Source organism: Mobula birostris, chromosome 10 (assembly GCF_030028105.1).
Source record: "Mobula birostris isolate sMobBir1 chromosome 10, sMobBir1.hap1, whole genome shotgun sequence".
Taxonomy (NCBI): domain Eukaryota; kingdom Metazoa; phylum Chordata; class Chondrichthyes; order Myliobatiformes; family Myliobatidae; genus Mobula; species Mobula birostris.
The window spans coordinates 12,311,255-12,330,964 of record NC_092379.1 but is presented as its reverse complement, the minus strand read 5'-3'; the positions used below and the strand labels follow the sequence as shown (position 1 = coordinate 12,330,964).

Here is a 19,710-nt window from a genome sequence, read left to right as displayed (position 1 = left end):
CCGATTCTAACATACAAGACCCAAGGGATCTTGACATGGTACATGTGGAAATGTTTTCATGAGTGGGAAAGTCACTTAAATGACAATAAACTTGACTTAACAAGGGCACTGCTGCAAAATAAGGGGGAAGTCATTTAAAACAGATTTGAATAGATGTATCTTCTCTCAAAGGGTGGTGGATCTCTAGAATTCTCAGCCACTAAGGGAGGCAGAGGCCAGATCATTAATGTACTTTCACTGTAAACATATATGCAAATTGAGGTTGTGGAGCAAACAGAAGCTGAGGCCAGCCCTGATCATCCATGATCATGTTGAATCAAGGGGCAGGTGACCCATACCATTTTCCTATTAGTCTGTTTTACTAATATTGAAGAATAAACACTGGTCTGAAATCTTCTTCCAATATAGCCCAGTGTTTGTTACCACCTTTGGAGAGTGTAGATAAGCCCTAAAAAAAAAAGTACTTCCACATTAGCACACTGTAGTCTCTAGAGCAGGGGTTCCCAACCTGGGGTCCATGGTTCCCTTGGTTAATGGTAAGGCTCCATGGCATAAAAAAATTTTTGAGCCCCTGATCTAGAGTTTGCACTGGAAACTATAATGTAATTTCAACCATTTTTTTTCCCTTTGTAGGCAAGAATGCTGGGAACAATGCTAAGTCCCAGGTAACATTAGATTTGTACCACCAGTCACTTAAAGAAATGGATCTTTCAGTCCATAAATATACATGCTGACCTTCCACTTATGTAGAGTACATTAATCCTGTTTACCCTCACAAAGACTATATTCTCCTAATGCCTTGTCTATTTAAAGATTCAAAGTACATTTATTATCAAAGTATGTATGCAATATACAATACCAAGATTCGACTTCCCACAGACAACCATGAAACAACCATGGAGCCCTTTCAAAGAAAAACACCAAACCCCCCCCCAACACTCAAAAAATATCGCGCAAACTGCAAAAAAAAAGAAAAACAGAATATAAAACACAAAATTGAAAGAGTCCAGGCATAGTCAGTTCCGTCCAATCTAGCTTTCAGTTAAAGGCCTTTCTAAACATCTTTTAAACACACTGCTTGAATCTGATTTCATTACCTTGTTTGACAATGCATTTCAGGTACAGGGTGTAAAAGACCCCTTTCACGCACTCATCTAGGAGACATATGCAACTGTGGGCTCCCCACCTGTGGTTCAAAGACCCCTTGCTTAATGGCATTGGTCTATGGCATAAAAAAGGTTGGAGGAATTCAGTAGGTCAAGCAGTATTGGTAGGGCAAAAGGAATTGATAATGATCTGGGTTGAAACCCTACATCGGACTATACAGTCCTGCATACCTTATTTATCCTGACCAATACACAGTTCTAACACAAATCGGGCCACCCATTCCAGGGGGAAAAAAAACTAGCTCAGCCTATACTATCTCTCCCAATGACTAAAGTCCTTCAAATCCAGACATCTTGAACAAAACTGATCTCAAACAAAAATCAAAACAATGGAGGCACAGGAGACCATAAAGCCATAAGGTGCTGCAGAGACTCAGTAGGTCAGGATGCCTCTATAGAGGGAAGACAGTTAATTCCGGCTCAAAACACACAAAATGCTGGAGGAACTCAGCAGGCCAGGCAGAATCTGTGAAGAAGGGATAACAGTCAACACTGTGGGCCAAGACCCTTCATTGGCATCTGCAAAATCTCTTGTGTTAATGACAGTCAAGATGACAAGTATTGACCCAAAACGCTGACTGCCCACTTCGCTCCATAGATGCATTCTGACCCATGGAGTTCATCGAACATCCAGTGTGTTACTCCAAATCAAAAACAACACTTTCAATCCAGGTTACTTTACTCAACAACTTACAAAAAAGGCAAGAATATACCTAACATTCTATGGATTCAGACATACAGGAGACTGCAGATACAGGAATATGGAGCAAGACACAAAAAGCTGGAGCTCAGTGGGTCAAGCAGAGAAATGGAAAGTCGAGTTTCAGGTCGAGACAGAGCAAAGGTCTCTACCCAAAAAGTCGGCTCTCCATTTCCCTCCACAGATGCTGCCTGGCAGCTGAGATGCACAGCACAGCACAGTCCTTTGGCCCATGATGTGTGTTGGACTTTTAAACCTACTCTAAGATCAATCTAAACCACCCCTACTATCACCTATATTCCTATCTAAGGGATTCTTAAATGCACCTAATGCATCTGCCTCTACCACCACCTCTGGCAGTGTGTTCCAAGCACCAACTCTCTATGTAAAGTACTTGCCTCTAACTCCTCCCCAATACTTTCCGTTTCTGTCCTGGGGAAAAAGTCTCAGGCTATCCGTTCGAACTATGCTCATCTTTTACACCTCTATATCGATTGAAAGAGAAAAGCCCTAGCTTGTTCATCCTATCTTCATAAGGCATGCCCTCTAGTCCAAGCAGCACCCTGGTAAATCTCCTCTGCACCCTTTCTGACACTTCCACATCCATCCTATAATGAGGCAACAAGAACCAGGTTTTACAGCGCTGCAGCATTACTTTATTCTATGGATGTGGATCCCAAATTCCTCTGTTCCACATCACCAGGAATCCTTCCATCAACCTTCAAATTTGACCATGCAAAATGAATCAAATTCACCCTTTTCCCCAGTTGAACTCCACCTGCCACTTCTCAACCCAAGCTCGGAATCCTGTTAATGCCCCAGGTCATGCCTACCATCGGGAAGGAGGTATACACACACCCCTAAAATCACACACTCAAAACGATTCAGGAACAGCTTCTTCCCCTCTCCCATCAGATTTCTGAATGAACATTGAACCATTGAAAACTACCTCACTAACAACACACACAAAATGCGGGAGGAACTCAGCAAAACAAGGAGTCAACACGAGTAAACACAGTCCACATTTGGGGCCGAGACCCTTCTTCTGGACTCTACTTTTTTTTACTTCTACTCTTGAACTACTTATTTAACTATTTAATAGACATATATGTTTGCTATAAATCACGGTTTCTTTTCTATTATTATGCATTGCAATGTGCTGCTGCCGCAAAGAGAATACATTTCACGACATAAGCCTGTGATATTAAAATTGATTCTGATGTCTCGTTGCAACCTACAACAACCTCTGCACTATCTACAATTCCACCAACCTTCGTGTCACCGGTAAATTTACTAACCCACCAGTTCCTCCAGCATATTGTGTGCGGTTCCAAGTGACTATCCCGGTGGATATCCTATAATCAGGGGGCAAATGAACGGGGAGGGGGAAGGGAGAGCCGAGGTTCCCGGGCCCGCGCATGCGCCTTCGCCAGCCGGGCCTAGCGCCACTCACCCTCACAGGCCCTCGTCGCCGGCTCTTCCGTCTTCTCCTCCCGCGAGTGCCCGTCGCTGGCAACATCCGCGACGACTTCCTGCTCCTCCGCCGCCTCGGCGGCGTCGCGGTCGAGTGCGGCCTGCAGCCGCTCCTGCAGGTCAGCCTTGAGGCCCTTTGTGTCGAGGCCCCGCTTGTGCAGCGCCTCCTTCAGCTCATTCACTTTCAGCTTCCGGATGTCCACCGAACTCATCTCGGGGAGTTAAAATCACAAACCCGCCGCACCCCGAACTCCACGCGGTGCTTAAATAAATAATTACCCCCAAAAAATCAGTGCTTAGACGACCGGAGGAAGGAACGGGTCGGACTAGGAATAAAATTCCTCCTTACTCGCTGCTGCTCCTGGCCGACAAAATGGCCGCCTACTCCCTTCACCCGCTGTCACGGCGCCAGCCGGGCCTGGCCAACCCATTTTTCTCTCCGGACTTCCCATTGGTCAGCCTCTGCACACTATGAGCCCGCTCTTCACCAATCCACCAATCCCAAATGAGCTTCTAAAATCCCACAGCCATCCCCCTCCTCTTTCTTGCGTCGTTGCTCCCCATTGGTCCAATTCTCCCCCCCCGACACCGCTAAGCGAGCTGGGGTGGGGGAGGGGGTGGGGAGAAAAAAACATTTTCAGCCTGCTGCCGGCTTGATCCAATCGGAGGCAGCGTTTCACAAGGCGATAGTGGGCGGGTCATCTGGAGTAATTCCCAAATCAGCTGCAGCGCTGACTGATATCCCGCCTCTCCTACGCCGCGATTGGGTGTCCGAATTCCAGATGTTGACAAAACCCTTCCGTGGTTAGGGCCACGCAGATGTCAATCAAAGAGGATGCCTGACAGGTTCTTCACAGAACGAGGTGACACAGAAAACAAATAGACACGTGCACCGGTGGGCCGGGTTTAGTAACAAATAAGTTAATCACTATTTAAAAAAGAGTACACTGCAGACACTTTAATATTAATCACAAAGAAGAGAAAATCTGCAGATGCTGGCAATACAAGCAACAGATACAAAATGCAGGAGGAAATCAACAAGCCAGGCAGCATCTATGAAGAAGAGTTAAACAGTCGACGTTTCGGGCTGAGGCCCATCAGCAGGACTGAAGAAGCAAATCATCGTTGTGGCTATCCCTCGAGGTCCAGGATGATGGTCTTCATTCCGTTGATCTATTTATACTTTATACTTTATTGTCGCCAAACAATTGATACTAGAACGTACAATCATCACAGCGGTATTTGATTCTGCGTTTCCCGCTCCCTGGATTACAAATTGATATTAAAAAATTAAATTATAAATCATAAATAGAAAATAGAAAAATGGAAAATAAGGTAGTGCAAAAAAAACCGAGATGCAGGTCCGGATATTTGGAGGGTATGGCCCAGATCCGGGTCAGGATCCGTTCAGCAGTCTCATCACAGTTGGAGAGAAACTGTTCCCAAATCTGGCCGTACGAGTCTTCAAGCTCCTGAGCCTTCTCCCAGAGGGAAGAGGGACGGAAAGTGTGTTGGCTGGGTGGGTCGTGTCCTTGATTATCCTGGCAGCACTGCTCCGACAGTGTGCGGTGTAAAGTGAGTCCACGGACGGAAGATTGATTTGTGTGATGCGCTGCGCTGTGTTCACGATCTTCTGCAGCTTCTTCCGGTCTTGGACAGGACAACTTCCATATCAGGTTGTGATGTACCTGAGAAGAATGCTTTCTACGGTGCATCTATAAAAATTAGTGAGGGTTTTAGCAGACAGGCCAAATTTCTTTAGTTTTCTCAGGAAGTAAAGGCGCTGGTGGGCGTTCTTGGCAGTGGACTCCGCTTGGTTGGACCAAGTCAGGTCATTTGTGATATTGACCCCGAGGAACTTAAAGCTTTAGACCTGTTCCACTTGCGCACCACCGATGTAAATTGGGTCGTGCGGCCCGCTGCTCCTTCTGAAGTCAATAACCAATTCCTTCGTCTTGCTGATGTTGAGGGATAGGTTATTGTCTTTGCACCATGCCACCAGGTTCTTAATTTCCTCTCTGTACTCAAACTCATCATTACCCGAGATACGGCCTACAATTGTTGTGTCATCAGCAAACTTATATATTGAGTTTGATGGAAACTTGGCTACACAATCATGGGTGTACAGTGAGTACAGCAAGGGGCTGAGTACACAGCCTTGTGGGGCACCAGTGCTCAGAGTGATTGTAGAGGAGAGCTTGTCCCCTATTTTTACAGCCTGGGTCCTGTCTGTGAGGAAGTCGAAGATCCAGCTATTTGTGGGCTCTCAAGTGGCTTATGAGCCCAAACCCACAGAATGTGTGTTTGTTTAACGTGTACTTGATGTTGCACTCCAAGAAGCACACGATACTTCACAAATCAACCAACTGATTCCAGTAGCATGGAAACCACGGCGACTGGAGCTGATGGATTTGTTGCAGCCTTCATCCGCCTTCACAGCCGTTGAGTACGAAATAACTTCGTCCGCCTGTCTCCACCATTGAGGTCTTGGTTGGATTGTTCTTTGTCAGGGACCTCACCCTTGACCTTACCGCCATGGGTGACTCCAGACGGCATCGCTCTCGGGATCTCAGGGCCACACAAGCACCTGACAGTAACAATGAGAAGAGGGCATGTCCTGGGTAACAGGGGTCCTTAATGATGGGCGCCGCTGTGCTGAAGTACCAATTCTTGAAGATGTCCTGGATACCTCAGAGGCTAGTGCCCATGATGGATCTGACTAACCTTAAAACTTTCTGCAACTTGCTTCGATCTTGTGCCTAGCCCGCCCCCACACCAGACGGTGATGAAGCCAGTCAGAATGCTTTCCATGGTACATCCATAGAAGTTTTCGAGAGTTTTAGTTGACAAACCATATCTCCTCAAACTTTGAATGAAATATAACCACTGTTTTAGCTTTTTTTATAACTGTATCGATATGTTGTGTCCAGGTTTGATCCTCAGAGATACTGACACCCAGGAACTTGAAACTGCTCCCTCTGTCCACTTCTGATCCCTCTATGAGGATTGGCTTGTGTTCCCTCATCCTACCCTTCCTGAAGTCCACAATAAGTGAAACGTTGAGAATGCAAAGCTTGTATGTGCCTGTCAGAATAAAAGGTACAGATAACAGGTTCGGGGAACCCTTGCTTTTCAAGAGATATTGAGGCCATGATTAAAGGAAAAAAAAGACATCTTGCAGGTATAGCAGGTAGGAACAACTGAGGTACTTATGGAATACAAGATAAACAAGAGAACACTTAATAAAGGAATCAGGAAGGCTAGAAGTTGCTGTAGCAGACAAAGTGAAGGAGAATCCTAAGGGATTCTACAGATATGTTAAAAGCACAATGATTGCAAGGGACAAAATTGGTCCTCCGGAAGATCAGAATGGTAATCTACGCATGGAACCAAAAGAGGTGAGGAAACTCTTAAATAGATCTTTTTCTGCATCTGTAGTTATCCAGAAGACAGATACAGAGTCTATGGAAGTGAGGCAAAGCGGCATCAACTTCATGGATCCTATACTAGTGGATAGGGGAGAACCAGTGGATGTGGTATATTTGGATTTTCAGAAGGCTTTTGACAAGGTCCCACACAGGAGATTAGTGTGCAAACTTAAAGCACACGGTATTGGGGGTAAGGTATTGGTGTGGGTGGAGAGTTGGTTAGCAGACAGGAAGCAAAGAGTGGGAATAAACGGGACCTTTTCAGAATGGCAGGCGGTGACTAGTGGGGTACCGCAAGGCTCAGTGCTGGGACCCCAGTTGTTTACAATATATATTAATGACTTGGATGAGGGAATTAAATGCAGCATCTCCAAGTTTGCGGATGACACGAAGCTGGGTGGCAGTGTTAGCTGTGAGGAGGATGCTAAGAGGATGCAGGGTGACTTGGATAGGTTGGGTGAGTGGGCAAATTCATGGCAGATGCAATTTAATGTGGATAAATGTGAAGTTATCCACTTTGGTGGCAAAAATAGGAAAACAGATTATTATCTGAATGGTGGCCGATTAGGAAAAGGGGAGGTGCAACGAGACCTGGGTGTCATTATACACCAGTCATTGAAAGTGGGCATGCAGGTACAGCAGGCGGTGAAAAAGGCGAATGGTATGCTGGCATTTATAGCGAGAGGATTCGAGTACAGGAGCAGGGAGGTACTACTGCAGTTGTACAAGGCCTTGGTGAGACCACACCTGGAGTATTGTGTGCAGTTTTGGTCCCCTAATCTGAGGAAAGACATCCTTGCCATAGAGGGAGTACAGAGAAGGTTCACCAGGTTGATTCCTGGGATGGCAGGACTTTCATATGAAGAAAGACTGGATGAACTGGGCTTGTACTCGTTGGAATTTAGAAGATTGAGGGGGGATCTGATTGAAACGTATAAGATCCTAAAGGGATTGGACAGGCTAGATGCAGGAAGATTGTTCCCGATGTTGGGGAAGTCCAGAACGAGGGGTCACAGTTTGAGGATAGAGGGAAAGCCTTTTAGGACCGAGATTAGGAAAAACTTCTTCACACAGAGGGTGGTGAATCTGTGGAATTCTCTGCCACAGGAAACAGTTGAGGCCAGTTCATTGGCTATATTTAAGAGGGAGTTAGATATGGCCCTTGTGGCTACGGGGGTCAGGGGGGTATGGAGGGAAGGCTGGGGCGGTGTTCTGAGTTGGATGATCAGCCATGATCATAATAAATGGCGGTGCAGGCTCGAAGGGCCGAACGGCCTACTGCTGCACCTATTTTCTATGTTTCTATGTTTCTATACAGATCACAGAGGAGGAGGTGTTTGCTATCTTGAGGCAAATTAGGGTGGATAAGTCCCCCAGGGCCTGACAAACTGTTCCCTTGGACCCTGTGAGAGGCTAGTGCAGAAATTGCAGGGGCCCTAGCAGAGATACTTAAATCATTCTTAGCAACAGGTGATGTGCCAGAGGATTGATAGCCAAATACTGTTCAAGAAAAGCTGTGAAAATAAACCAGGAAATTATAGGCTGGTGAGCCACCCATCAGTAGTGGGAAAGTTATTGGAAGGGACCAGATATATGAGTATTTGGAAAGGCATGGACTGATTTAGGGATAGTCAGCATGGCTTAGTGCGTGGTAGGTCGTGTCTAACCAATCTTATTAGTGTTTTTTAAGGAAGTTACCAGTTGAAGGCAAGGCAGTGGAGATTTTGTCTATATGGACTTCAGTAAGACGTTTGACAAGGTCCCGCATGAGAGAATGATCAAGAATGCTCAGTCGCTCAACATTCAAGATGGGGTAGTAAATTGGATTAGACATTGGCTTTGTGTGAGGAGCCAGAAAGTGGTAGCAGATGGTTGCCCCTCTTACTGGAGGCCCGTGACTAGTGGTGTGCCACAGGAATCAGTGCTGGGTCCTTTGTTGTTTGTCATCCATAACAATGATGTGGTTAACTGGATCAGCCATTTTGCGGATGACACCAAGATTGGGGTTGAAGTGGACAGCTAGGAAGGATATCACAGCTTGCAAAGGGATCTGCATCAGTTGGAAAAAATTGGCTGAGAAATGGCAGATGGAATTTAATGCAGCCAAGTGCAAGGTGTTGTACTTTGGTAGGACCCACCAAGGTATGTCTTAAAGAGAAAAAAACAGAAGGGCACTGAGGAGTGCTGTTGGACAAAGAAGTCTGAGAAAGGTAGGTGGGGTCATCAAGAAAGATTTCAGCAAATTAGCCTTCGTAAATCAAAATATTGAGTACAGGAGATGGGATGTTATATTGAAGTTGTATAAGACATTGGTGAGGCCTAATTTGGAGTATCGTGTGCAGTCCTTTTGCACCTCCCTACAGGAAAGATGGAAATAAAGTTGAAAGAGTACAGAGAGGTTTTACAAGAATGTTGGTGGGATTGGAGGACGTGAGTTATAAGGAAAGATTAAATACAACATAGAAATCTACAGCACATTACAGGCCCTTTGGCCCACTATGTTGTGTCGACCGTGTAACCTAAGCTCCATGTACCTATCTAAGAGCCTCTTAAAAGACCATTTTGTATTCACCTCTACCACTGTCGCCGGCAGTGCATTCCATGCACCCACCACTCTCTGTGTGAAAACCTGACATCTGACATCCCCCTTGTACCTACTTCCAAGCATCTTAAAATTATGCCCCTCTTGTTAGCCATTTCAGCCCTGAGAAAAAGCCTCTGGCTATCCGTACAATCTATGCCTCAATACCTCTCATCACCTTGTCCATCTCTATCAGGTCACCTCTCATCCTCTGTCGCTCCAAGGAGAAAAAGCCAAGTTCACTCAAACTATTTCTTAAGGTACACTCTCCAACATCCTTGTACATTAGGACTTTATTCCTTGGAACAGAGAAGTTTAAGGGGGGAGATTTGATAGAGGTATACAGAGTTATGAGGGGTATAGATAGGGTAAATGCAAGCAGGCTTTTTCCTCTGAGGTTGGGTGGGAACTACAACTAGAAGTCATCGGCTAAGGGTGAAAGGTGAAAAGTTTAAGGGGAACATGAGGGGGAAACTTCTTCACTCAGAGGATTGTGAGGACACGGAATGAGCTGCCAGCAGAAGTGGTGCTTGCGAACTCCATTTCAGCGTTTATGAGAAGTGTGGATAGGTAGATGGATGATAGGGGTATGGACAGCTATGGTCAAAGGGCAGGATGAAGGGAGTACGTAGTTTAAACAGTTCAGCACAGACTAGATGGGCTGAAAGGCTGGTTTCTATGCTGTACTTTTCTATGATTCCATGACTCTATCATCTCCCATCTCCCACTCCATCACCTGGATCGATCTATTTTGCTCTGCCCTTTCCCCCTCACCCATCAATGTCCCCCCTTTCTTTCCAGTCCTGATGAAGGGTCTCAACCTGAAATGTTAGCTATCCATTTCCCTCCACAGATGCTGCCTGACCCGCTGAGTTCCTCCAGCGTTTTCTGCATTGCTCCAGATCTGCCACATTGCAGCCTGGAGATCGTCATCGTCGTGGCTATCCCCCGAGGTCAAGGATGATGGTCTTCGTTCCGTACAGAGCGTTTAACGTGTACTTGATGTTGCACTCCAAGAAGCACATGATACTTCACAAATCAACCAACTGACTCCAGTGGCACGGAAACCACGGCGATTGGAGCTGATGGATTTGTTGCAGCCTTCATCCGCCTTCACAGCCATTGAGTTCGAAGTAACTTCATCCACCTGTTCCACCGTTGAGGTCTTGGTTGGATTGTTCTTTGTCAGGGACCTCACCCTCGACCTTACCGCCATGGGTGACCCTACCAGGAGCATAGCTCCAGACGGCATCACTCTCGGGATCTCAGGACCACACAAGCTTCTCCACCGCGACAAGGTGACAATCCATGGAGAAGAGCCTGGAGATACAGTTCTTGTGGAACACAATAACTTCCTGGACAGACAAACTGTTCTATAAGAAATGCTGCTATTTGCAGTGGTCGTCGCGGAGGATTCGTGGAATGTAGCATTGCGGGGTTCACAAAGCAGAGCGTCGCTGTAGGCATTTACATGCACAGTGGATTCCAGCTATTTCAGCCATCGGTTATTCGGGGCAGCCAGTTATTTGGGACAACCCTTCAAGAACAAAATCTAATTGAGAAAATAGCTGGGATTCCTTTCATTTATTTGGGACACTATGCCGCTTAACTAGGGCAGGAGACTGTTGCCGAACAGTTTCAAACTAGCGTCAGACCCGTGCACTCGTGTGGCCGTTGGACACCACACTGTGCATAGAGTGAACAGTTTTTAAATCGTGCCACTTGCGTTCAGAAAGCAGCAATTGTTGTCTCTGATAGTTGGCGAGCAGATGTAGTGTATATGTATATGGATTTCAGCAAGGAATTTGATAAGGCACCCTATGCAAGGCTTATTGAAAAAGTAAGGAGGCATGGGATCCAATGGGACATTGCTTTGTGGATCCAGAACTGGCTTGTCCACAGAAGGCAAAGACTGGTTGTAGATGGGTCATATTCTGCATGGAGGTCAATGACCAGTGGTGTGCCTCAGGGATCTGTTCTGGGACCCCTACTCTTTGTCATTTTTACAAATGACCTGGATGAGGAAGTGGAGGGATGGGTTCGTAAATTTGCTGATGACACAAAGGTTTGGGGTGTCATGGACAGTGTGGAGGGCTGTCAGAGGTTACAGCGGGAGAGTGATAGGATGCAAAACTGGGCTGAGAAGTGGCAGATGGAGTTCAACCAAGATAAGTGTGAGGTGGTTCATTTTGGTAGGTCAAGTATGATGGCAGAATATAGTATTAATGGTAAGACTCTTGGTAGTGTGGAGGATCAGAGGGATCTTGGGGTCCGAGTCCATAGGACACTCAAAGCTGCTGCGCAGGTTGACTGTGTGGTTAAGAAGGCATACGGTGCATTGGCCTTCATCAACCATGGGATTGAGTTTAAGAGCCGAGAGGTAATGTTGCAGCTATATAGGACCCTGGTCAGACCCCACTTGGAGTACTGTGCTCAGTTCCAGTCGCCTCACTACAAGATGTGGAAACCATAGAAAGGGTGCAGAGGAGATTTACAAGGATGTTTCCTGGATTGGGGAGCATGCCTTATGAAAACAGGTTGAGTGAACTCGGCCTTTTCTCCTTGGAGCAACTCGGGATGAGAGGTGACCTGATAGAGGTGTATAAGATCATGAGAGGCATTGATCATGTGGATAGTCAGAGTCTTTTTCCCAGGGCTGGAAAGACTAGCACGAGAGGGCACAGTTTTAAAGTGCTTGGAAGTAGGTACAGAGGAGATGTCAGGGGTAAGCTTTTTACGCAGAGAGTGGTGAGTGCGTGGAATGGGCTGCTGGCGACGGTGGTGGAGGTGGATACAATAGGGTCTTGTATCCACTCCTGGACAGGTATATGGAGAAAAATAGAGGGCTATGGGTAGCCCTTGGTAATTTCTCAGCTAAGGACATGTTCGGCACAGCTTTGTGGGCCAAAGGGCCTGTATTGGGCTGTAGATTTTCTATGTTTCTAAAGGCAATTCAGAACTGCTTGGCTCACTGTGGTTTCAAGCTTTCAGGCTTGGAGATGCCAGAAACGGCTGCAAGTGAAAATGAAACGATTTCACTACTTCAAGTTCAAAGTAGATTTTATTATCGAAGTACGTATATGTGATGCACCATCAATAACTCCAAAAGACTGGAAGTAGAGTAAGTACTGAAAGGCTTTTATTAGCAGTAAAATGTGCCCTCCATCATGCTGAGTATCCCCTGGACTGAGGGAGGAGCAATGGCGCAATCGCTTTTATTCAGGGCTCTGTGGGAGGAGCCACAGGGGCAGTCAGCAGAGGGGCGTGTCCAGGCAGGTAACCCAGTTACAACCTATATACATGGTTTACCACGATATGTCACTATATTCAGCCCTGAGATTTGTTTTCTTGTGGGCATACTCAGTAAATCCAAGAACCTTGATAGAATCAATGTTCTATTTTGTTTTATATTTTACTTAAAAACATTATTTGTTACTGTTAAACAGTAATTAGTCTTTTTTATACCTTTTTGACTATTTCTGTGAAACTTTGGCTAATTGGGGCAGCTGCTTAATTGACCAAAATATACTGGTCCCAATGTGGCCCAATTAACCAGAATCCATGCATTCGGAATTTGCTGTATTGTGTTGGTTAGGGCTTGACATACAACAAAAGACAAGAACATTCAGCAGTTATAAAGAATAAAGAATTATATAAATGTAATGCCTTGGTTAAGATTTCTACTGCTATGCTTTTAGTAGTCTCTGTAAAAGCACTGTGACCTGCTGGTAGAATGTTTTGGTTTCAGCTAAAGATAAGGAGCCATGTTGTTCAACGTAGGAATGTTGTGTCAGCCAACAAGGATGGTGGGACTGGGAGAAGATTCTAGAGGGAGCTGGGCGAAGAGAAATTTGTGACGGACAGTGGTCGGATTCATAGTCTTTTGGCAGGAGATACGGAGAAGAGAAGGATTTGATCCGACGGGAAGATGCTATTGCAAGGAGTGCTCCACGAGACAAAAGAGTTCAAGATGGGAAGTTCTACTGGTGATTGATTATGAGAATTAGTGCCGTGAGTAATGATTATACCCAGCTTTTGGAAGAGATGAGCCCCAACGGTCGTGGGCACATTTAGACTGGTCTAACTGTTATGGGCCCTTTTATTTATTTATTTTCTTTCTTTTCTTTCTCTTAATAACTGTTTGATAAAGCTGAAATTGGTAAATATACTTTCTTTATAATTTTATGCTGGTGTATGATTTGTCAGTGTTGGCGTGTGGCCAAGTGGATAAGGCATTCGTCTAGTGATCTGAAGGTCGCTAGTTCGAGCCTTGGCTGAGGCAGCGTGTTGTGTCCTTGAGCAAGGCACTTAACCACACATTGCTCTGCGATGACACCAGTGCCAAGCTGTATGGGTCCTAGTGCCCTTCCCTTGGACAACATCGGTGGCGTGGAGAGGGGAGACTTGCGGCATGGGCAACTGCTGGTCTTCCATACAACCTTGCCCAGGCCTGCGCCCTGGAAACCTTCCAAGGCACAAATCCATGGTCTCATGAGACTAACAGATGCCTAGATAATGATTCATCATTACTTGGTGACCAGTAATTCTGTATGCACAGTACTTACAGAACAATCACTCAAATTGAGGTTCTGTTAATTGGAACATCCCAACTTACCCATTTGGTTGAACCCCATATCATACTGACCCAAGACATACATTGTTAGAAAGGTGACCTTGTCACCACTGAGTCATGTGGCTGTTAGCCAAGTTAGCTATTGAGCCAAGTTTGCATAGTGAGAAGGCTACATAAAAATTAAGAATTCTTCAAAATATCCCTGGGCACTTGTTGTGCATTTAACATTTCAGTAATATTTGAGTAACCTTGTACATATATTGTTTGATTAAGTATTCAAAGTTGAAAGTACATTTATAATCAACGTATAAATGATACAACTTTGAGATTCATCTCCTTGCAGGCATCCACAAGACAAGGAACCCAAAAGGACCTATTAAAAAAAGACCAACGAACACCCGATGTGCAGACAGAGAGAGAGAAAGAAAAAACAAATCATGAAAACGATAAAAGCAAGCGAACAGCAATTCAGAACAAAAGTGAGTCCCGGAGCAGGCCCATAGCCACAGCCTCAGTTCATCACGGAGCGGAGCAAAATGTCGTGGAGCCCGCAGAAACGAAGCCCAGAGCAGGCTCACGGCAAGTGTCACGAAGCAGCAAGCGGTTCGTCTAAATAATTAATCACAGGTTATATGGATTGCATACGTCATCACCCTACCACATGATACAAGCACGCCTCGCTGAAAGTAAACACAGAGTTAGACCCACATTTCGGACCCCCGCATCTTCCTTTTGAATTAGTTTAATGTTTTGAAGTGACCATGAAACCCAAACATATACGTTCAGGATTAAAGGAGAACAATCGATGCCCTTGCATTCAGTCGTCACTGAGCATCACCCAGTATCTCAAAGGTTCAAAGTACATTTTATTATCAAAGTATACAACCCTGAGACTTGTCTTCCTGCATACAGCCATGAAACAGAGAAACACCGTGGAACCCCTTCAAAGAAAACGTCAAACACCCAACATGCAAAACAAAAAAGAACAAGTCGTGCAAACAGCAAAAAAAATGAACGGAAAAGCATCAAAACACAAATCATCCAACCGGTCCAGGCATCTTCAGTCCAGTTCAAATTCTGTTCAATCTAGCTCAGTGTCAATCATTGAGTACAGGCCACAGAGCCAGACCACCCCAATCAAAATTGTCCAAAATAGCCACAAAAAAGGAACAACCAGAAATCAGAAACGCATCGGAATGTGAACGACAGAGTCTGATCCAGAAACCGCACCAATCGAACCTTGCCCAAGACCCAGGACTGTGCAGAAATCTCCCACTTCCCCAATGTGGTAATAAGGGAAAGCAGACACTGTTCACACTTAGTTCAGCGGTGAATTTCTGTAATGAATTGCCGTGGTTGTCTCACATTTCCATCCTGACCACGGGTGCTGTGTGCAGTTCGTACATTCTCCCTGTACACGTCTGGATTTCCTCCGGTGCTCAAGTTTCCTCTTGCTTCCCAGCTGGCGGGTCTACAAATCGCACCTCGGGGTGCAGCAGGGCAAGAGGAGTAACACACTCACAGTTCTGCAGGAACTCAGCAGGTCAGGCAGCATCTATGGAGAGAAATAAAGAATTGACGTTTCAGGCCAAGGCAGTCTCAGCCTGAAGTGTTAACTCTACAGGTCAACGGCAGATGCCATCTCTCTGGCCTTACATTCCTCCTTAGAACACCTGGAGAATAAAGACACATAGGCAAAGCTCCTATTCATTGACTACAGCTCTGCCTTTAATACCATCGTTCCAAATAAACTGATTCCTAAGCTCCGGAACCTGGGCCTTAGCACTCAGATCAGCAGCTGGATCTTCAACTTCCTCACAGACAGGACCCAGGCTGTAAAAATAGGGGACAAGCTCTCCTCTACAATCACTCTGAGCACTGGTGCCCCACAAGGCTGTGTACTCAGCTCCCTGCTGTACTCACTGTACACCCATGATTGTGTAGCCAAGTTTCCATCAAACTCAATATATAAGTTTGCTGATGACACAATTGTAGGCCGTATCTCGGGTAATGATGAGTTTGAGTACAGAGAGGAAATTAAGAACCTGGTGGCATGGTGCGAAGACAATAACCTATCCCTCAACGTCAGCAAGACGGAGGAATTGGTTGTTGACTTCAGAAGGAGTAGCGGACCGCACGACCCAATTTACATCAGTGGTGCGCAAGTGGAACAGGTCAAAAGCTTCAAGTTCCTCGGGGTCAATATCACAAATGACCTGACTTGGTCCAACCAAGCAGAGTTCACTGCCAAGAACGCCCACCAGCGCCTTTACTTCCTGAGAAAACTAAAGAAATTTGGCCTGTCCCCTAAAACCCTCACTAATTTTTATAGATGCACCGTAGAAAGCATTCTTCTAGGGTGCATCACAACCTGGTATGGAAGTTGTCCTGTCCAAGACCGGAAGAAGCTGCAGAAGATCGTGAACACGGCGCAGCACATCACACAAACCAATCTTCCATCCTTGGACTCACTTTACACCGCACGCTGTCGGAGCAGTGCTGCCAGGATAATCAAGGACACAACCCACCCAGCCAACAGACTTTTCATCCCTCTTCCCTCCGGGAGAAGGTTCAGGAGCTTGAAGACTCGTACGGCCAGATTTGGGAACAGCTTCTTTCCAACTGTGATAAGACTGCTGAATGGATCCTGACCCGGATCTGGGCCGTACCCTCCAAATATCCGGACTTGCCTCTCAGTTTTTTTGCACTGCCTTACTTCCCATTTTTCTATTTTCTATTTATGATTTATAATTTAAATGTTTAATATTTACTAATTTTAACTATTTTTAATATCTTTAATATTTAATATTTGTAATCCAGGGAGTGAGAAGCGCAGAATCAAATATCGCTGTGATGATTGTACGTTCTAGTACCAATTGTTTGGCGACAATAAAGTATAAAGTATAAAGTACTCCACTCCATTGATGCTGCCTGACCTGCTGACTTCCTCCAGAATTATGTGTGTGTATGTGTGTGTGTGTGTGTGTGTGTGTGTGTGTGTGTGTGTATTGGCCATAGCAAAATTAAAATATGGAAGAAAATGTCAAATTTGAAAGGGTCAAAGACACTGGAAGCAAACAGACCAATTGTCTTTGTTCTTGCCATGTGCTTGGAGATGGATGCTGTCATTTTGTGGAACTGTTTAACGTCCTCCATTTTGTGAGCTGAAGTTGCTTGGCTTGATAAGCTTTTTAAAGTAGACACAGTATTGCTCCAGGTAACCTGCTGGTTTCAAGATTATTTCTGAATAAGGAGTTACTTGTGAGGTGTTCTTTGGTTTGACATAACAAGAGCGTTTGTGAATGTTGGGGTCTTTGTCTGCCTCGAGAGCTTTGGCCTGGTTGCTGGTTTGGTAAATGATTTTAAACAAAGAGCCATGAATTATTGGTTGTCACTTGCTGGAAGGAGGGCAATAAATGGATGCTGCCTTGAGCTGAATCATTGAAGAGGTGTTAAAGGACAATCGGGTGACATATAGCCAATGACACTGGAACACGTTTGAATTGGTGAGGAATGGATATAAAAGTGGACGCTTCGAGTGTGCAATCAGCAATAATGCTGGATAATCACCATTGCGAGGAAGAACCCCCGTGCCAGGGGCTGGGAGAAGGAAGGATCGATTGTCTGGTCAAAGGAGATCCCCTATTTTTTAGATTAGATTATGAGGACACTCAGTCCTCGTTTATTGTCATTTAGAAATGCATGCATTAAAAAATGATACAATGTTCCTCCAGAATGATATCACAAGAAAACACAGGACAAACCAAAGACTAACACTGACAAGACCACATAATTATAACATATAGTTACAGCAGTGCAAAGCAATACCATAATTTGATAACGAGCAGACCATGGGCACGGTAAAAAGAAAAGTCTCAAAGTTCCGATCGACTCCCGATAGTCCCCGATAGCAGGCGGCAGAAGGGAGAAACTCTCCCTGACATAAACCTCCAGGCGCCGACAACTGCCGATGCATTGGAAGCACCCGACCACAGCCAACTCTGAGTCCGTCCGAAAACTTCGAGCCTCTGACCAGCCCCTCCGATACAGCCTCTCTGAGCACCATCCTCTGCCGGGCGCTTCGACCCCGCCCCGGCCGCCGATCAACAAGCAAAGCCGAGGACTTGGGACCTTCTCCTCCGGAGATTCTGGATCACACGGTCACAGTGGCAGCGAAGCAGGCATTTCAGAAGTTTCTCCCGATGTTCCTCCGTGCTCTCACGTCCGTCTCCATCAAATCAGGATTGTGCACGGCACCCTACTTGACAGATAACAGATATCATTCACCGGAATGGCCGCTGCGCACTGCGTCGCGCCGCCATCTTCTCCTCCTCCTAACAGTGTTATAAATTGGAAAAGTGAGTATTGGTACAAAGGGAACTGTCGAATTCATGTTCTAAGCTGTTGGTCTGGGATCAACATAGTTGCTTTGTTGTTTGTGCAGAGACAAGAAAGTGTGAGCTTTGATTAATTACAAGTTATGTAGTGAATTTCCTGATCTAATTCCATTGATGAATGGTCAGCGTGTGTGTGTGTGTGTGTGTGTGTGTGTTTTACTCTGGATTCCTGGCATCTGCAGAATCTCTTGTGTTTATGTGTGGGTGAGAGGCGAACTGGGGCAGCGATCTGACTGGCTCATTACATATCGTAGAATAGTGCAAAACTGCATGGGGGAATGGATTCATGGAATTGTTCAGAGAGCTAGCAATGAATTTAATGCACCGAATGGCACCTCTTTATATAGTAAGGGAATGGGAGAAATATCTTAAAGACCAAATACTAAACTGAACAAGGACTATTTCATAGACCCTGTGGTTTGTCGTTTAATATTCTGCGTGCTATTCGATCGTTTCTTGCCGTGTATGCAATTTGTTCTAATTTTGCCTGCTGGGTATTTGATGTTTTCTTTGCACGGATCCCATGGTGTTCTTTCTGTTTCGTGGCTGTGTGTGGGAAGACGATTCTCAGGGTTGTATACTGCATGCGTGCTTTGATAATAAATGTATTTTGAAAATCACCACGTTTCTTCTAATTAAAAACCTTTGGAGATAGTAGTGTTGCTTTTTTATTTACTGCTTATTATGCCACTGGCATCTAGGGCAGCAGTGAAGGTCCTCCCCAATGAAGGGCTTCCCCAATCATGCCAGCTACTTCTCTAGGTTCTTACTACTGTCAGTCATGCAAGTCCTGGGTGGAGACTCAGGAATACCATCACACTCAGATGTAGAAAGATTCTTCATTGCGGTTCCCGTAACATTTTGTTTTTTGACCAGTCAGGGTTGTTAGCTCTGAGCTGAAGCCCTGAACCTGGAGGACCGGTGGACCACTCTAAAGGCTGATTTATACTTCTGCGTCAACTCGATGCCGTAACCTACGCAAGTGGCCTACGCGTGTTGTGAGCATTTATACTTGTGCGTTGGTGTGTCTGCGTCGTTCTGCAATTCGTGCACATCGCACATGCGCACACACCTGCCCGTGCAAGGCTTCACGGTCATGGTAGTCTTTCTCGGGGTAAACAAGTTTAAAGCGAGTGTCTTTTTTCATAAAAGCGAAATGTATCCTCCATAATTTCAGAGGTCTGTGAAGCTTTATGGAAAGCATTGCAGCCAGAGTTCCTTCCCTGCCCTTCAGTCGCCCAATGGGAAGCTATTGCAGCGTAGGAGGAAATGCGATGCTACCAAGCGGACCAATCACAGTTGTTTGGTCTGCGTCGCCGCGACGCGTAGTTACATTTTGGGAGAGGTGCTCGTCAGGCTACGGCGTAGGGATCGCGTAGGCTCTGCGTAGGG

The 19,710-nt window shown here is 45.6% G+C and overlaps 1 protein-coding gene across 1 annotated transcript in view; it reads right to left on the bottom strand.

The window, feature by feature from the left end:
* The window catches only part of LOC140203831 (heterogeneous nuclear ribonucleoprotein U-like protein 1), a 60,486-nt gene extending 56,744 nt beyond the window's left edge, over positions 1-3,742 (bottom strand). The window contains exon 1 of the mRNA XM_072269934.1: positions 3,320-3,742. Within this exon, the coding sequence (XP_072126035.1) occupies positions 3,320-3,551 (232 nt within the window). The 5' untranslated portion in view covers positions 3,552-3,742. The remainder of the gene's footprint in view (positions 1-3,319) is intronic.
* Between the last annotated feature and the right edge of the window lie 15,968 nt (positions 3,743-19,710).